Consider the following 18,338-nt stretch of genomic DNA (forward strand, 5'->3'; position numbering starts at 1 on the left):
GCTATTATTCTAAAATGTGGAACATAGTAAAAATAAAGAATAAAAGTTGCATGCAAACCTTTGACTAGTACTCTGTGCCAGGTACACAGTGGGTTACAGGTGTAGACCCCTACTTCTTGGTTGGGATTTAGAGTGACTTGCTATTTACAGCTCCCTGGCCTGTGTTGATATGCATTGTGGGTAATCACTGGCAGCCCCATGTGAGATATGCAATATATGAAATTATTAAGCCACATCCCGTCTAAGATGCACAACATGAGTGATGTGCGTGAAACCACTTCCTGCGTGAGATATACGTTATTGGTGTTAACTATGCGTACTTCCTGTGTGTGATGAATATAGTACTTTTTGGTCTGTCATCAGGTGAAACTTTAAAGCTGATGCGTAGTGGGAAACTCTGTCATGCGAGTCCTGGTTACCAGAACACAGAGAGAGTGTAACAGTTACCAAGTAAAAGCGAGAGTTTTACAATCACCAGAGCAAATAGAGTTACTGTTGTCACAGGAGAGTGGTACTCTTACCAGGGCAATGCATTCATTTCACTCTTGTGTGATGTACTCTCCAGGAAAAGTTCTTTAATCAATCAACATATCTGATGTTGTCAGGTCCATCCCAGTCAGCACATTCAACTTTAGTGTCTTTTGGAGAGGTGGATTGATTTCCAAAGAAATCATGCAGTTTACTTTCAAGAGACATACATGTGATCATGTTGCTATTCCTAAACTGAGGTGTGAATTTGAAAAAACGAAAGCAAAACCTTGCGATGCTTTTCTAACTTTTACCTCTGTATGTTTTTCATTAGTGAGAAACCAATGACTAACCAAACTATTGAGAGAGATTAGGAGAGATTCTGCGGGTACCAGTGTGGGTAGCTGTATTTTCTCCCACACAGGGCACAAGATAAGAGCTTTTTTTCTTCAGGAAGTCAGCAAAGCAACTGTTTCTCAGTTGTGATAACGCAGTGAAGCTAAAATCTGGAGCCTTTCACTTGGCCACTTTGCCACGAAAGACCTGCCTGTTTGGTTCAGAGAAAAAAATGTCCCAGCATGCACTAAGACTGTGTCCTGCTGTATTTGTTTCCTCCATCTGTTTGTTTGTGCATGATGAGCCCAGGCAGTCCAGTGGCAGACAGATTCTCATGGGATTACTGGGGAAGATTATTAGTCTCAACACAGTCATTGCTTCCTGTGTTGTCTTCCTGGGAAGATGTCTGTGCTGCCACGTTAAAACATCTTATCCAAATTCATATGTTTGGGGGGGAAAAAAAGGGTTGCACTTGAAAATGGTTCTTGCCTTCAGTCACTCAAAGGGGATAATCCTAGTTCTGTATTGAGACAATTACTTTTTGCTCAGAATATTTTTTTGGCGCTTGGCTGTTCAGTGATCTCCAGCCCTGGTCATCAGGGCCACCTCCCACTTTGTTTTCCTTAGCAGCTGGAATGACCTTTTCCTGGAAGGGAGGGGCCAGCTGGTCCCAGCTGACAGCTCAACCAATCATCTGTTGAAGGGAGCTGTGGTGATCGAGCTCCCATTGGTCCTCAGGGTGTTATGACTGAAATCCACAAACAGGTGATATCTGATGTTGTGTGGAGAAACAACATGGGCTGGTTGCTCTCATTCCTACATTTACATTCTGGCATTTAGCAGATGCTCTTATCCAGAGCAACTTAAACCCAGAAAGAACAAGTACAAAGCACTGTTGGACAAGGGTGGTGACCACGGCTCTGCCTTATCTGAAGGCTCAAAGCCACCAGAGCTGCATGGAGCTTGGCAAGTGAGCTTGTGCCGGTGTCTGCGCTGTGAGGCTGCGCCGTTCTGCACTGTCACGACATCACGCTTACTGTCACACAGACGCTCGGAAACTCCAGTCTCCCCTCGGCTGTATGGGCGGAGACTTCACTTTTTTTTCTTTCCTGCACGATACTGACAACGTGAAGCTTGTTTTCTGGGAGGGGAAAAAGAGGTGATTTGTTTAATCTTTTCTCCTGTTCGGTTGACGGCCCACGACCTGTGAGCTGCCCCCCCCCCCCCAACCCTGACACTAATTCCTTAGTCATTATGTGTCTGCATCTCAGTGGAGGCTCATGGGCCTTCGAAATAAACGCATTAAAGTAATGTAATTACCCAAAGCCTCGTAATGGCTGGCTGGGTGGCTGAAGTATATTTAGGTAGAGGCTGTAAATCAGGACTGGAGTGGCACTTTCATTATGCTGCTGTTGTCGCTGCAGTTTTTTAAATGAGTTCCAACCCCTAACCACCCAACACGCCCCCAACCCCCCCTCCCCCACCCCTCCACCCCTAGCACATACAAGCCCCCTCCCTGCTTTAGCTCTCTCCACACCAGGCCACACTGTTGCCCACAACAACTGTTTCTCTGTGTTTTGAGTCGCACAGTTTTTGCATTACACTACATTACATTACATTACATTACATTACATTACATTACAATACATTACATTCATTTAGCAGACGCTCTTATCCAGAGCGACTTCCAGCACAAAAGAACAGAAGTGCATCCATTCAAGCTGAATGAGCAGCAGTGTCAGGCCAGGCTAACAACACTCCCAGACCAGTGAGTGTAAACGTCTGAACCCCTGTCTGATGTTCTTGACAGCAAGCTCTAGATGCCCCAGAGAGACCCTCAACCATTAAGTGGTTGTTGTAGCAGTTGGTTTATGTGGACCTTATGGATTGTGTGGTGTGATTAAGTGTACACATAGTGCCTTACACTTAACAGCTGTAGCTCCACATCGCACTAACATGCCAACACTTACAGCAATTTCTGATTTACCTTATATGTCAGTGTTCGCATTGTTTCAAATTGTTTTGATCCTTTGGATCAGCAACACCTTGCAGTTCTCCTTAGAATCATCAGTCAAATTCTTTGCTCCTGAGATTCCTTCCCTGCCTTGTAGGACTTCATGTTATACTTGGAGTCTCACTTTAGTCCCATGGTGCAAACAGGAAGCCGCTGTAGCAGCTGATGATGTAATTGACCTCTGACATAGACTTATGATTGTACTGTTCTGTTATGTTTGGGAGAGAGTCAGGCATACATACAGTCATGTGTCTTTGTCAACTTACTGTTCGTTGTGGTAGCTGTAGATTTGTTTACTGCCAGTACAAAATGAGTTACTGTGGTACAAGTCTAATTTACAACATTGGCGCCACGTAGTATACTAACGTGCACTGGTAGTGTACTGGAAAACTACTTTTGTGCTAACTAGAGTAGCAACTTGAATACCATGTATCTGCAGTATTTACAGAATGTGTTTCATGTCAGTAAAGCAGTTTGAACTGAACTTTGAGAGACAGAGACAGAGAGATACAGAGAGAGATAGAATTACAGGGAGAGACAGCAGGACGGCGAGAGTGTGTGTGTGTTTGAATGTGTGTGTGTCAGTTCCCAAGATGTCCCTGCCTTGCCCACATCATGCAGGGCCTGCTGGGAGGTCGTGCCGCCTAATAAGCATTTCCTTTCTTTTCCTCGCTCCCACTTCATTTCCACTGCGACAGAATTTCTAAGACATGTGGGAGGGGCGTCTCTCCCGGGATAGAAACACGTGCCCCCCCCACCCCACCCCACCCCCTCTCTGGAGATCCCCTGAGCCGCATCTCGCTGCTGTTTCCTGTCATATCCACTGGAGCCCCCGATTCTGTGAAAAAAGTGCAGTTTCATCTCTTCACAGACAGGCAGTGTTTGTGTTGAGCAAACGCTAGTGGGTGAGGCACAAGTATGAGAGGGCACTTTATACTGGCATAGCCGCTCCTGCGGAGTGCCAGTCATGATTAACTCTCTGCTGTGTCTGAAAATGGTGAATTGTGTTTTGTTTTCCTGTGGGAATCTGGTTACTCCCCTCTAAGCTACTCTTATGGGAATTTGGGTAGGGCAGATGGCCCCTCTGTGTGGCTGTTTTAGTAGTTTTAGTATCAAAGACGGTACATTTCTGTGTTTTGTTTTGGCTGTGGGAGACCAATTAAAAGACAGGTCTTGGTGTGATTCCAAAGCTCTAAAGTTTGCCTCAGATGGCATCTTATGCTAGTGCTGAGTACGAAGTGTGTGAGTGCTTAAAACTTCATTGCACTAGACCAAAAACTACGAATTTAAGTGAATTCACAATCAAACTCACGTACCCTATAGTGAATCATGTTTTGGTTTGCAGATTCTTCACGGGTCAGTGGTACACAACCCCATAAATGACCTTGTCCATAGTATTTTCAGGATGGAAATACTATCGCCTTGGCAAACCCAGCGGAGACTGTGCACCTTATATTAAATCAGTAGCCCATGTGGAGTACCTGTTCTTGTTGTTCTTTGTGTATTTTTTTTAAATTAGCATTTCATGGCTATTCACCAGGTTGTATGTCTCTGGTCCATCACCAGGCCAAACCAGAGAATTTTCCAAACCATGCAAGATCAAAGTTGACTTAAAGATGGTTGTGTTTTTGGCAAAAATTGAAACAATGCAGGCTGCTCAGTGAGTAAGCAATTACCATTGCTTCATCTGTTTACCTATCTATGCTTTGACAGTGCAAATGTAATCCCATCAAAACCAATTGAAATTGAAACTGAGATATAGAGAGAGTACAGAGGCTGGGGCTTGGGAGTGTTGGGAGAGGGAGGCTTCATGTGCACAAAAAAGGATTCAGCCATTTTGTGCTTTTGATGGCTTGGAGGTTTGAAAAAAATCATAGTGTTTTTGCTGTGGAGAGCAAATTGGATTCATTGGTTTGTATGAGTCAGTGGTTCAAACCGCATGGTAACTTAACCCATTCGGGGGTTCTTGAAGCCTGAGTGTCCCATGAGTAGAAGAAGACACAGAAAATGAACATACATAGGAGCTGCCTTTCACTCTTCATCTGAGACCCGCAGAACTGAACGGACAGTCCTGCAAAGTTCTCCTGTCATTGCTGTGTTATTGAATGCCTGTTGTGGGATTGCTACATGCAGAGAGAGAGGCCAGAGTTCTGTGATGCCACAGGGGCCATAACCTGACAGAATCCTTCTTTGTTTCCACAGGATATTCTCCTACCTGGATGTGGTCACGCTCTGCAGGTGTGCCCAGGTGTCTAAGGTAGGCTTTACCTCCTCCTCCACTGTTGCCATGGTCTAGATAACTCCAGCCCCTACACATTTTCGTTATTGGTTGCTTAATTATTTACTATCCAATGGGATTCCAGTTTCTTTCTCTTGGTTACTTAAAACCTGAGCAGTTTTAGCACAGTAAGATTGGATGCCTGTTCACAAACAGTCAGAGCAGAGGCCTGATCACCAAACATAGCCTGTTCACTAAACGCAGTTAGGCGTAGGTGTTGCAGTGTTGCCTTTATCTAAAAGGTGAGCTTTACCCAAACACCCTTACCAATCACCTGACTGCCCTTTTCACTCCCCATCACCCATCACCACCTTGCCTATGGTTTTGGTGAGAAAAACCTGTCTGTTTAATTTGTAAAACATGGCTGGTGCTTAATAGAGGACTTTCCTCACATGTTCCCCACTCATTCTCTGTTACCTCCCTTTTTCTTGTACCACCCTTCACACACACACACACACACACACACACACACACACACACACACACACACACACACACACACCTTTGAGTCCACCTATAATCCACAGCAGTTTGGTCCATGTCAGCCTTTTCAATGTGCACATCTTGAATGTAAGCTGCCATGTAGGCTTTGATAAAGACCATGTTGGAAGTGATGATGCAGTATTCTGAGTGTAAGGTACTGGCCAGTCACCCTGCTTCAGTACTGAGAGTAGGGCAAAAAGCTGTAACACAGTAACTGGCCACGTATGTCCGAATGCATGTATTTGTATGGTGTGGTATTGTATGTAATTGTAAGGTATAAAAGTATGTGTGGATTGATCATGTGTGTGCCTGGATGCGTATCTGTGTTCGTGTATATGCGCTCACGCGTGTTTGCGTGTATACAGTATGTTGACTCCCAACCCCCATTCACCTGTGCCTGAGGGGATATGACTCCTGCCTCTCTTGTTACCACTTTTTTTCCCATAAGAGCACAGACTGACAGGTCTGCAGGTGTTTGCAGGCTCATTGATTGAGTCATCAGCACTGTGCTCTTGATTAAACGCATTCAGTGCTTCTGATGAATAGTTCTGATGACTAACATCAGGAGGTCCTGTTCTCTTTGACCGGCGCATAGAATAAGGGCTGACTCTCTCCCTGTGAGTCATTTTGTGTTTCCGAGTCAATGAGTGAAGTGCCGCTGGGGGCTGGGGGCGGTCTGTGGGCCGGGTCATTGTCTCCATTTCGATTACTGCTTAAGGCTGCCCTTCAACATCTCAAGCATACGTACCGGGGTGTCTGATTGATGCCGAGCAGTTGGAATTCTGGGATTGATTTTGCCATTCTTTTTTTTTTTTATTTGTGTAATGTCTTCTTTTCTTAAAATGTTTTTTTTGTGGCAGATATGCGTGTATAGGGTATTTGGTCAGTGATTTCCAGTAGAAACATGCTGACATTACACTGGAGCATGAGAACATCTCCATATTCTAGATTTCATAAAGCATTTTGTAAATGGTTAATGGTTCATAAATCTTTTTTTTAAGTTCTCTCGGGTATACACCAGCACGTTACCAAGGTAACTGCAGATTGATCATTACCTGTAAAGGGGGTTCATTTTAACCTGTGTATGCCTGTGAAGGTAATGAATGGGAAAAGCCAGGCTTGAAGGGCAGTGTGTTGGCGGGATGGCCCAGGAGAGGGGGTCCGCTTCAGCCTGTCCTGACTGGCTCAGTCTGGCTCTGTCCTGCTCTCTTTCTGTGCCTCGATGGTGATGTGTTGCATTGTCTATAGTGACGTTCCGCTGTCCTGATGCTCCACTATTAACAGCCAGATCAGTTCAATGTGCCTATTTCCACCTGACATGACGGGCATGGTCACTTCGTTCAGTCTCCCTGCTTTACATCACACGGAGTGCCCAAAACACAGCAAAATGAGTTGAATGCACATGACCAAGGGTGTTGGTTTGTTTGTTTGTTTGTTTGTGTGTGTGTGTGTGTGTATGTATTGTTTTCTGTATGGTTTACATATCATCCATATATGCAGCTTGATGTTAACTGAAACAACCAAGCTAAGCACTTTGCTAAAAGGTACTATAGCATTGCCTCCCCCAGGAGTCAAACCTGCAACCTTTGGGTAAGAGGCCTGCCTTTTCAACCACTTTCCCACACAGACAGGTTCTGATTTGATGTTTAAGGAGCAGAGATGTGTGTCACTCACAGCCTGTCTTCCTCTGTCTTATTTGTTTGTGGTTCCTAGGCCTGGAATGTTCTGGCATTGGATGGAAGCAACTGGCAGAAAATCGACTTGTTCAACTTCCAGACAGATATTGAGGTGAGTGGTAAAGTGAGGACGGGGAAGAGGGGAGTTGGGTCAGGATGGGTGTGTTTCACGAGTCTCCTCAGATGGCAGTGTCTGTGAGAGTGTCCTGTGATGACAGTGTCTGTGAGTGTCTCTTGTCATGACATTGTCTGTGAGAGTCTCCTCTGGTGGTACCGTCTGTAAGGATATCCTGCGGTCGTAGTGTGTGAGAGATCCTCATGTGATAGTGTCTCCCACCTCCTCTCTGGCTCTCCCCTATCTCTCTCACTCCTTCTCGGTCACTCTGTGTGGAAGGGGAAAGATTGGTTCATATAACAGAGTGTCGCTCTCTCTGCTCTGCAGGGTCGTGTGGTGGAGAACATCTCTAAGCGCTGCGGCGGTTTCCTGCGCCAGCTCAGCCTTAGAGGCTGCCTGAGTGTGGGCGACGCCTCCATGAAGTAGGTCCTGCTCAGTTCGGTTCGGCTCAGCCGGCTCCGATCCGCTTCGTCTTATCTCTTTCCTGCCCTGCCAACTTCGTTCCTGCCCCATCAGCTTCCCCACCTGCCCTGCCCCCCTACCTTCCCCTCAAGCCCCGAACCTCCCCTTTCCCATTTAGGTCTCTTGTATTTTGACACACAGCGTGGAGTAAGACCTGTGTTTATTTTAAAGGCCATGATGTGGTATTTGGTAAGATTCTGCTTTTGTTAATTACTATGTGAATCCAACTGACGCGGTTTCCTTTTCTTTTTTTTTTTTACCCCTTAGGACTTTTGCACAGAACTGCAGGAACATCGAACACCTTAACCTGAATGGTTGCACAAGAATTACTGACAGGTGAGTACAGAGTGTGTGGATTTTCCATTCACCTCGACTTATGTGTGTAACAACAGAGATGTAACACTTGAAAAGAATCAATTGACAGGAGTGTTCAAGAAAAGCAAATATTCTCCTGTGTGACTGCTAGGGAATAGTTATCCTTCTCTGTGTAAACAGGGGCTTAAACCACTGATGGGGGAGTTCAACGTCATGAAACCTGTTGCACAGCCCTGAAATTCTGTCATTCGTTGACTTAATGAACCAAATTAATCTGTCCTCCATAGCAAAAAAGTATAATTGCTTCAGATCAGTGAGTTATTGATAGCCCGTGATTGCTCCTCCCATTTCAAGAAGTCTCACTCTCCCATCACTACCAAACACTAGCCTTCCTGCTCTCTCTTACCCAGTTTCAATTTTTCTCTACTGGCATGACAAACATACCCTTGTACTGGCAAAGCATATACTCACATAACAGGTGGAACAATGGCATTACAATACTCTTTTCTCTGTCTCTTTTCTCTCTCCCCCTCAGCACATGTGTAAGCCTCAGCAAATTCTGCTCCAAACTCAAACACCTGGATCTGACCTCTTGCGTGTCCATAACGAACCATTCGCTGAAGGCCCTAAGGTAAGACACATTTGCCTTCTGGACTGAAGAGTGTAGATCAAATTCTGTGTCAGAGTAACTTTATTATTTTAATGGCCTGCACATCTGTCAGAACTTGATGGAATATTACTTAACATGTATCTTCGGTTGTTTAGAAGAATGTTTCCTCTAACTGAGGTACAAGTGAAGGCGTTTGTGCGTTAGTTCCATCTATTTGAGTTCCGTAAACATATCGATAACACCGGGAGATACTCAACACGGAGGTAATCAAGAATAATTAGTCGTTCAGTGGGGCCAGGAACAATCGATTGGGCTACAAATGAAGCTCGAGACTGCTGCCTGGAATTTGTGCAAGGGGCAGATGTTAACAAACATAAATCGAATGAGCACCTTTTGCTTAATGTTCTCATTTGCACAAACACATCACCTGCAGTGCCTTTCTTTCGCAAAGAATTTACAGCAGGTTAAATGTAGGGATGAGAGCTCAGCCAGAGTGAAAACCAGCAGACAGCATGCCGGCGGAACCAGTGGAGAGAAACTCTTCCCAGAAAGAGAGCACATGTTAACATCTGCAGGCCCCCCAGACTACCAGCAGAGGGCGAGGTGCCGTTACAGTGTGGATCATGGCGGGGGGCAGGGCTTATCACAGCATTGCTCAGCAGCTTCCTTATCTTCAGAAACATGTTCGTTTGTGTTGCCTATTCAGGTTTTCCCCTCATGCTAATCATTTAACCCATGACGGTGATGTCATAATCAGAGAATTTTCTTCTTAATTGGAAAAACATGAAATAAGTGACTGTTATTTGTGCGCACGTAGATACAAAGAGACAAATCATAATGAGTCTGGTGCAGCCGGAGGCTAATGCTAACTGAATCCATTAGAAAAGAGAATTCTGACAGCCGGAGAAGTAAGGTTTGATCAACACTAAAAAATGTAGCAGCATGCGTGTGTTGAAAGATTTAACGTTCATGAAGAACTGCTTGAGTTATTGTAATGCCGATTAATGCGAAACAAATTTGCAATACAACCAGTTCACAACTTTCTGAAAGCAGGCAAATGCTTGCTTCACAACTGTTTTGCCAGTCGGTTGTGGAACCCCTCTTGTTATAAACCGGGGTAAATCAGAACTGGACAGCTGCGTAACCTGTACAAAGGAAAACAGCAGATATATTACCTTCAATTTAAGATTTACTGCTAAAAATGCGGATGGACAGAGGCAGATGTACAGAAAGACATCTAGAGGTAGTTGCTGCACCTTCCATGTTGAAAGTTCATCATGTCAAGCTGTTTGGAGCGTCTGCATGTGTCTGTAGAAATGCTGAGGTAAAAACCGTGAGATCTCCCGCCCACAGCGAGGGATGCAGAACCCTGGAAAACTTGAATATTTCGTGGTGTGACCAGATCACTCGGGACGGGATCGAGGCGCTGGTGCGAGGCTGTGGGGGCCTCAAGGCCCTGTTCCTGAGGGGCTGCACACAGGTGGGTGACACCCCTCACAGTGCCCCCTACGCCACAACATGTGTACTGCGATATTCATCGCCATAAAACACCGTACGACATACATAGGAGACCGAGGCTGCATGAAGTGGACACCATTTGTTGTCAGTGACTTACTTTTATGAACAATTTGTTGTTCTTCTTTAAGGAGAGCAAAGGCTTTTGAATCATTCAAGTGTCTGATTGACAGCACATGCCGTCCATTATAACTGCAACCCAACGTGGTCATTGATTTGACCCTTTGATTTTTTTTTTATGACACTCATTTTCATAGAAACAAAAAGCGTTTTGTTCTGTAGCAAAGGTTAGCTACAGTATATTACTGTACAATTATAGTATGTTTACAAAGCCAGGCACAGACATGTCTCCTCTGTTTCATCTTACTTCCTAAAGCACATTCCACTTGGTTATCCATTAGTTTGTTGATTATCTGTGTTTTGCTGGTGGTGTTTAAGGAACAGCTTGTCCAAAGTGTTAGAAAGAAGCGGCTTAGAATTACAATGTCTTGCTTAATGCTGCCCCCTTCAGGTTAAGTGCTAGTATGACATCATTTTTAACCTGACCCTCTTATTATGTACAGTGTTCTGGCTAAAGGGACTTTAGCTTCAGCTTCACGTGGTTTGCGATACACGACCCTTGTACACCTCAGATTGAAGTATATTTGGATGTGTACAGTACCTGCAGTACCCGCAGTGGATAGTCCATCCTTGCCTGCAATGGATAGTGTTAATTAAGCACTTCTGTACACACACCTACGGATGGGCAACATTACTTTACCCAGAGTCCCCACTCAATTACATCTTCCCTGTATAAGATCCATCTATTAAAATTGCAGTACAGGTTGTCTTAAATTACACATTAGTCAGCAAGATCGCCTTTGAAAATAAAAAAAGGTAATTCAGAGCTTCCTTAAGGTAACTTGGTTGAGTTAATAACCAATTGTAAAGATGGCTTGTATAAATGAATGGTGTGTACACAAGTGCTGGTGTATAAAAAAAAATAAAAATGTTGTAGCAGCCAAATTAAAACACGGGGATGGACATTCAGCTCCCTTGCGAGGGTAGAGTGCAAGATGGAGGAGTGCTGTGCTGACCCTGGACAGTTGGTGCAGACACTTGTAATTATCGGCTGACACATTGCCACAGAGCTCCTGCATACTGAGGCTGCAGAGCCTTTTTCTTTTACTTTAAATGAGCTCATTTCATTGACACCTGAGTGCAGGCGAAGCCCCAGTCATATTCTGGAATGCAGCAGTTCAGTAGAACCCTGCCTTCGCATGCCACCTTTTCTCGTTCTGCATGCTGGGGGAATCTGATTAATTCTTCAGCGTGTTTCAGCATTGCCTAACCAAGCTGAGTGAGGCCCCTTGACCCTGTGGATGGGGGTTAAACCCATCCCCCATCCCCCGATTCTCCTCTGAAACGACCCTGTGGCCAAGGCTAAAAGCACAGCTATTAACCTTATCAGCACTGGGAGCGTGTACTGCTGGCTGATATGGCTGTCACAGTAGTAGCTTGCAAAGGTAATTCATAGCGCCTTTATTGAGATGAAAGGGCCATTCGCGCTGAACATCCCTCATTCCGGTCATACCCAGGCAAGGCCAGCACACGCATTCATTTCCCATGATGCTGCCTCCTCATTCCCATCTGCAAAGCCTCTGGCATTTATGGAGGTGCAGTAAAATAGTGTTTTATCACACCACATAGAACATATAATGTGTGTAGGGATTCAGAGTGCAGTGGGATGTGCAAGGTATAAACATAGTTAATCAGCTCACATCTGAGGAGTTGACGTGTGAACAGTTGTGAGGAATGTGTAGATAGTCTAATAAAACACTGAAACACCACTGCAGTAATGGTAAATATACCACGTTGTGGTTTAATATTAAATAATATCAAACACAATTAGTAGATAATAATGATAGTAGTATATTGTTAGGCAAGTATTCCACTTTTTTCTACATGGGTTTTGTTCAAGCAGAAATTAGATTTAAGCTCAGAGGAGATTGTGCCAATCCGTGCAACATAGACATTACACCTCCTTTTTAATAAAGCCCTGGTCTAAGCGCACATCTCAAAGTATGTAAAAAATGCTAATAGGAATTATATATGATCTGCCGTTATGTTAAAATGGGAAAGCCTGTGGTGCATGCGTATGCCTTTGTGATGTTCCCTCCAGCTGGATGATGATGCACTGAAACACCTGCAGAGATACTGCCCAGAGCTCACGACAATCAACATGCAGTCGTGCACAGTAAGTGAGGGGGGCCTCGGAAGGGAGGGTTTGGGGAGGGGGGGGCGGTCCAGTTAACTGTGTAAAAACGGATTGGGTGAGAGAGGGTCTAACTGTGACCTCTGTGAAATGATCCCCTTATTTATTTATTTTTTTTATCATGAATAATTACATAAAGTTAACTGTTTTCAATCCCACCTCGTGCAGCGTGAACAATAACGTTGGTCTGCAGAATTGTCTTAAGAGAGCATAAGAGACGATTTTTGACATTGTGCTGTATGTCTGTTTTTCTTCAATGAAAACTGAGAAGGCTGGGGGTGGCTGTGCTGATTAGTGCCCTCTGGTGGTCAGAGCAGTGTAGTGACGTCCAGTCCCTCTGCCCCCACAGCAGGTGACGGATGATGGCCTGGTCAGTCTGTGTCGCGGCTGCCACAAGCTCCAGGTCCTCTGTATCTCAGGCTGCAGTAACATCACCGATGCCTCCCTCACTGCCCTGGGACTCAACTGCCCCCGGCTAAAGTGAGCTCCGCCCCTCCTCCTGCCCCTCCTCCTACCAGATCTGCCCCTCCCCCTGCCCTGTCCAGCTTCCCGATACTCTGCCCCTCCCACAACACCAAGCCTCTGGTTACTGGTCTCAGTTCGTTCACCTTGATGCCACGCCTTCACCTCGCAGTACGCAGTATGGCGGTGTTGCTGTATAGAAAGATGAGCCAACGGTGTGGTGTTTCTGTATGGAAACAGACAAATGGGGTGATGTTGCTTTTTGGAAACTGACTAATAGGGTGACATTGATCTGTGGAAATCGGCCTGTTGGCTGATTGTGCCCGGAGGGAAACGGGCCAATGGAATGATGCTGTTGCTGTTTCTTTTCCAGAATCCTGGAGGCGGCAAGATGTTCACATGTCACAGACGCAGGCTTCACAGTTCTGGCAAGAGTGAGTCCTTCTTTTGCGTTGTACTGATGAAAATTGTGATGTCTCTTTGTTATTTGGCTACTCATATGTATGTGTAGCTGCTTGCTTAGGTGAGCTGTGTTAAGCAGCCATGGGAGAGAGAGGCCTTAATGAACTCCAAAACTGCTGGATCTGTCATAACACCAAACCAAACACTGTTGATTGCTGTTTGTTGTGTATGTCTCTGCATTTATGTCTGTTAAAAAATGACTCATGAAATGAAATACTAACAGGCTGTGACATTTATTTATGCAATTCTGCTGGTATTTTGTCCTCTTGAAAATTCAACTTGTACCATATTTTTCTTTCAGAATTGTCATGAGCTTGAAAAAATGGATTTAGAAGAATGTATTTTGGTAGGTTTTTTTGCCAATATTTTTTTTTTGAAATGCCATTTTTTAAATTATTTATTGAAATGATGAAGGTATCAATATTAACTGTTTACCTTTTGTAAATTACCACTGCTAAATGATCACCGCTGATCTTTTCCTGGAGCCTTTCCTGAATTAAAAATTGGAAGAGGCTTTGTAACACCGATCACCCTTACTTTCCCCACCCCACCCCACCCTTACCCTACTCCTCCTCCTCTCTTCTCATGCTTTTGCTCCTCTCCCTCTGGAACCTTCCTCCTGCAGGTGACAGATAACACACTGGTGCAGCTCTCCATTCACTGTCCTCGGCTCCAGGCTCTGGTGAGTTTCTACCGCTCACCACTAGATGGTGCTGTTCTCTTGTGCATATAACTGCTGGCTCTTTGTGTTTTTCTAAAGAGTGTGCGTGTGGGGGTGGACCATACCACTCTCTAGACTTCTTGGGTCAGACTGCTTAAGCTAAGGGGAACTGGGCCTTGTTAATACTTGTACTGTAGAAATCCTGGGAAAAAATGAGTTTAATTTGAAGTTAGAAGTGGTATGAATGGGCCAGTGCCCCAGTGAGGCAGACAGTGTGTTATAGAAGGTGCTGTCTTTCTAAAGAATCATTTAACCCAGGTCTTGACCACAATCCCATGGCACCTATCAAAAGAGTAGGGATATCAACTCTGGTGCACATGTTAAATTCCCAAACTGGCTTTCTGGCCCCGTTACTCTGATTACTCTGTTCCTTGCATCCCCCCCACCCTCCCTTGATCGGTTAAATAAATCTCGCCACCCCCGCCCACAGAGCCTGTCCCACTGCGAGTTGATCACGGACGACGGGATCCGTCACCTTAGCAACAGCACCTGCGGCCACGAGCGCCTGCAGGTGGTGGAGCTGGACAACTGCCCGCTCATCACTGATGTCACGCTGGAGCACCTCAAGAGCTGCCACAACCTGGAGCGCATCGAGCTTTACGACTGCCAGCAGGTCACCCGCGCCGGCATCAAGAGGATCCGGGTCAGTCGCACTACACTTCCCACAATGCCTCTCACCGCTGCCGTCTGCTGAGCTGTATGATGAGGGAGCAAGTCTGCAATGACTTGTGTGTGTGTATGTGTGTACGGACATGTTGCTGTGTGTGTATATGGTGTTCTGTTTGGCTGTAAGACATGTTTTTATCAGTTGGGTGAGAAATACCATTGACTATTACACGGAGGAATGTACAAGTGTATTTTGGGAATGAATCCACTGTATCCCCTTCTGAAGACCACAAGGCCCAAAGCGTCAGGTTTTGGTGCACACACAGAGCTTGAAATTCATTCCTCATCCCAGGGTCGCCTGTATGGGCACGTGTGTGTATATGCATGCATGTCTGCGTGTAAATGTGTGTGTACATTACAAGTTTCGTTACATTTCAGTACATTCATCACTCATACCGCACTGCTTTTTTACAGTGCCTTTGTCATAAATACAATACGTAGTGCTTCCATATGTGCCACACATCTTAGATTTTTTAAGACAGAGGTAGAAAGGCAAAGTGGCAGTGTTTTAACTTATTGCACACTGCCACTTTGTCTTAACGTCTTAATGCTGCTGTGACATGTGAATTTCCCCGCTGTGGGATCAATAAAGTTCTGTCTCATCTTATCTTATTTTATCTATCTTTTTCTCTGTATATATTTTCGTATTGTAAGGGGCTGATGGTACGTTGAGTTCATGTATGTTGAGTGATGTAACCAGGGGGCTGCTGGTGTGTTATGTGGTTATGTGCATTATATGCTTCTCTCTGTCAGTCTGCTGACTGGTGTGTGTTCTCTCATTCAGGCTCACCTCCCAGAGATCAAAGTCCATGCCTACTTCGCCCCGGTGACACCCCCGCCCTCAGTGCATGGGGGGGGCCAGCGGCTCTGCCGGTGCTGCATCATCCTTTGACAGCGGAGGGGGCAGGGGGGGTGGGGGCAGCTCCGTGTACAAGTACTGGTAGTGTGAATCACCGTTACCAATGCTAGAGATAATCTCTGCAGCCGTCTGCCTGGACAAGGGGGTGGGGGTTGTGCCGAGGGTGGTGGTGGGGGGGGTGGGGGCAGGGCTGAAGGGGGAGGGGAAGGGAGGGGATGGATTTCAGAAAAAAGAGCTACGCCCCCATTCCTGCACTTTGTAACCAGGACAGTTCGGGGGGGGGGGGGGGGGGGGACGGGAGATTGTGTGTGGGCGTGGGGGGACGGGGGTGGGGTTGGTGTTGCTGTTGCTGACATTTGCGGCGGGCTGAGGGAGGGAGTCCGAGGAGGAGGAAACACGGGGGACACAGAACGGCGAAAGGACACAAGGACAACGCACGACTACGCAGGGGGGGGGGGGGGGGAACCAACCAACCAACCAACCAACCAACCAACCAACCAACCAACCAACGCTGCCATCTTGCCACTGGCCGCTTGCTCCTCGGTCAGACCTAGCTTTGTGTCCTTGTGCTTCTCTGTGCAACGTCACAAAGGTGTCACCTTCAGCCAATGGGAATGCAGCTGTGTCCACATTAGCAGGGGATTGGTGCACCTTCAGCCAATGGGAATGCAGCTGTGTCCGCATTAGCATGGGATTGGTGCACCTTCAGCCAATGGGAATGCAGCTGTGTCCGCATTAGCAGGGGATCGGTGGAACTGTTTTTCCCACAGCAGCGTTCAGCATGGCCGTCGCGGGCTCACTTGCCCTCTCTGACAACAAAGCAGAAAGCAAGAAACCTTTTAAATGTGAACCTTCAGAAAAAAAACAAACAGACACATGGAGGAAATCCCAGATAGATTTTTTTGTGCATCCAATAACTATCAGTTTGAGATTTTGTTTTTGTTTGTACAAGAATCTTTTGCCAGAGCAAAAAAAAAAGTTATTCTTGGAGTAATTGGAGTAAAGTTATACTTTAGTCATTTTTTTGTCAGTGCTAATTGTTATTGTCCAAGCTTTGCTTCTCCGGGGGTAATATGTACTGCTTTTTTTTTAAGAAATAAAAAAAAAAAACGTTAAGAAAATGGACCCTTAGGAATAAACTGGACTCTGGGCCCTTCCAGAGGGAAAGGACAGAACCTGATAAAATTTAAAGAAACAGAATCAATTTGCCTGCAACATAAGACTAATTAAACAACAAACAATAAAATAAAAGTATGCTCTAGAAATCTTCTCAAATTTGTAGCACACATTTTTTTAAATGAGGTCTTCATCTACACTGCACATGTATGCTGTCCTGGGAAGGTATATACACATGTGTCTATGTACGATACATTTCTACTGTAAAAATCTGCAGACATAATGGATCCATAGGCCTAAAGGTAAGACATGTCTGTATTTTTTACTGACTTACCCACTGACTCTCCCCTAAGTATGCAGACCACACTGCAATGCACCAAGCTCCGGATGTCCTTAATACAACAGGATAATGTAAGAGCTTGATATACATGTGGCTGTGTTCTGTCATTCTTTACAATATAGAGGGTTGGGCAACTCTAGTTAGTACCCGAAAAACAGGGTACATCCTCTGAGCTGGGATTGCATGGTATCTACCCCATACCAAACACACAAACACACTTGTACACACACACCAATTCATTGGGATCTAGAGGGTTGGGCAACTCTAGTTAGTACTCAGAAAACAGGGTACATCCTCCGAGCTGGGATTGTATATACCCCACACACATACACACACACAAACAACTAAACCCGCATGTACACACATGTACACGCATAGCAATGAGTACTCTCTCAAAAAGGTAAGCCAGCTGCTAGAGGGTAGCATCAGCATAGATACTTTCCAGGAATGGCCCACTTTGTTGTGCTCTAAGGTGGATCCAGGCGGATGGGACTCCCAAAGGTTGCTAATATCTGCCAGGTTTTCAAGACACAGAAATCCATATACATTACAATTCGGAATGATGTAAGTCAGCTGTAATAAGAGTATTCGTGGAGGTGAGGTGTATGTCTGTAACTGTTTTACCACTTTAACATTACCACAATTTTCCATTTGAACATTTGAATGGGGATTATTGATTTATTATGTTTGTTTTTTTAACAGGATTAAATTCAGGAATCCCTCTGTGTGTGCATCTTTTGTTGGCTGTAGACTGTGAGATGAAAGATTATATTAACCTGTCTGATCATGTGTATTTAGGGGGTCAAACCTCAAGAGGGTGCTGTTTCACAGCTGTTTTTGTGCTGATTACTCTTGTTAAACCTGCTTTTTCCCGAGGAGTTTTTTTCCCACACAGTCTCACTCATGGAAAGTGACCTCCAGCCCTTTGGATGAAAGCCTTTATTTAAGAGAAAAGGAACCGAATGATGTGTATTTTTGAGATTATCTAACTCAGATGGGATTGTGTTTTTCCTGTTAAACCTCCACAGTCGTTCAGTTGTTGTTTTGTTCTGTTGAGACTGAGCCCACTGAAAACTCATAAATTGCCACGTGAAGAGGATCTTGATAGCAAGCTCAGTTCCAAAGTCTGTTATACCATCAGTCTCAGTGCCATAAATTTTCAGCCATAACAAAGCATGCTGGGAAA

General features: G+C 45.2%; 1 protein-coding gene across 1 annotated transcript in view; it reads left to right on the forward strand.

Moving 5' to 3' along the window:
* fbxl2 (F-box and leucine-rich repeat protein 2) overlaps window positions 1–15,744 on the forward strand; it is a 43,264-nt gene extending 27,520 nt beyond the window's left edge. Inside the window, exons 3-15 of the mRNA XM_036515619.1 lie at window positions 5,021–5,075; window positions 7,293–7,367; window positions 7,698–7,792; window positions 8,100–8,168; window positions 8,683–8,778; window positions 10,111–10,237; window positions 12,434–12,508; window positions 12,876–13,006; window positions 13,362–13,422; window positions 13,752–13,796; window positions 14,076–14,132; window positions 14,602–14,814; window positions 15,622–15,744. Of these exons, the coding sequence (XP_036371512.1) occupies window positions 5,021–5,075; window positions 7,293–7,367; window positions 7,698–7,792; window positions 8,100–8,168; window positions 8,683–8,778; window positions 10,111–10,237; window positions 12,434–12,508; window positions 12,876–13,006; window positions 13,362–13,422; window positions 13,752–13,796; window positions 14,076–14,132; window positions 14,602–14,814; window positions 15,622–15,729 (1,207 nt within the window). The 3' untranslated portion in view covers window positions 15,730–15,744. The remainder of the gene's footprint in view (window positions 1–5,020; window positions 5,076–7,292; window positions 7,368–7,697; window positions 7,793–8,099; window positions 8,169–8,682; window positions 8,779–10,110; window positions 10,238–12,433; window positions 12,509–12,875; window positions 13,007–13,361; window positions 13,423–13,751; window positions 13,797–14,075; window positions 14,133–14,601; window positions 14,815–15,621) is intronic.
* The last annotated feature ends 2,594 nt before the right edge of the window (window positions 15,745–18,338 follow it).

This window comes from Megalops cyprinoides, chromosome 21 (assembly GCF_013368585.1).
Source record: "Megalops cyprinoides isolate fMegCyp1 chromosome 21, fMegCyp1.pri, whole genome shotgun sequence".
Classification (NCBI taxonomy): Eukaryota; Metazoa; Chordata; class Actinopteri; order Elopiformes; family Megalopidae; genus Megalops; species Megalops cyprinoides.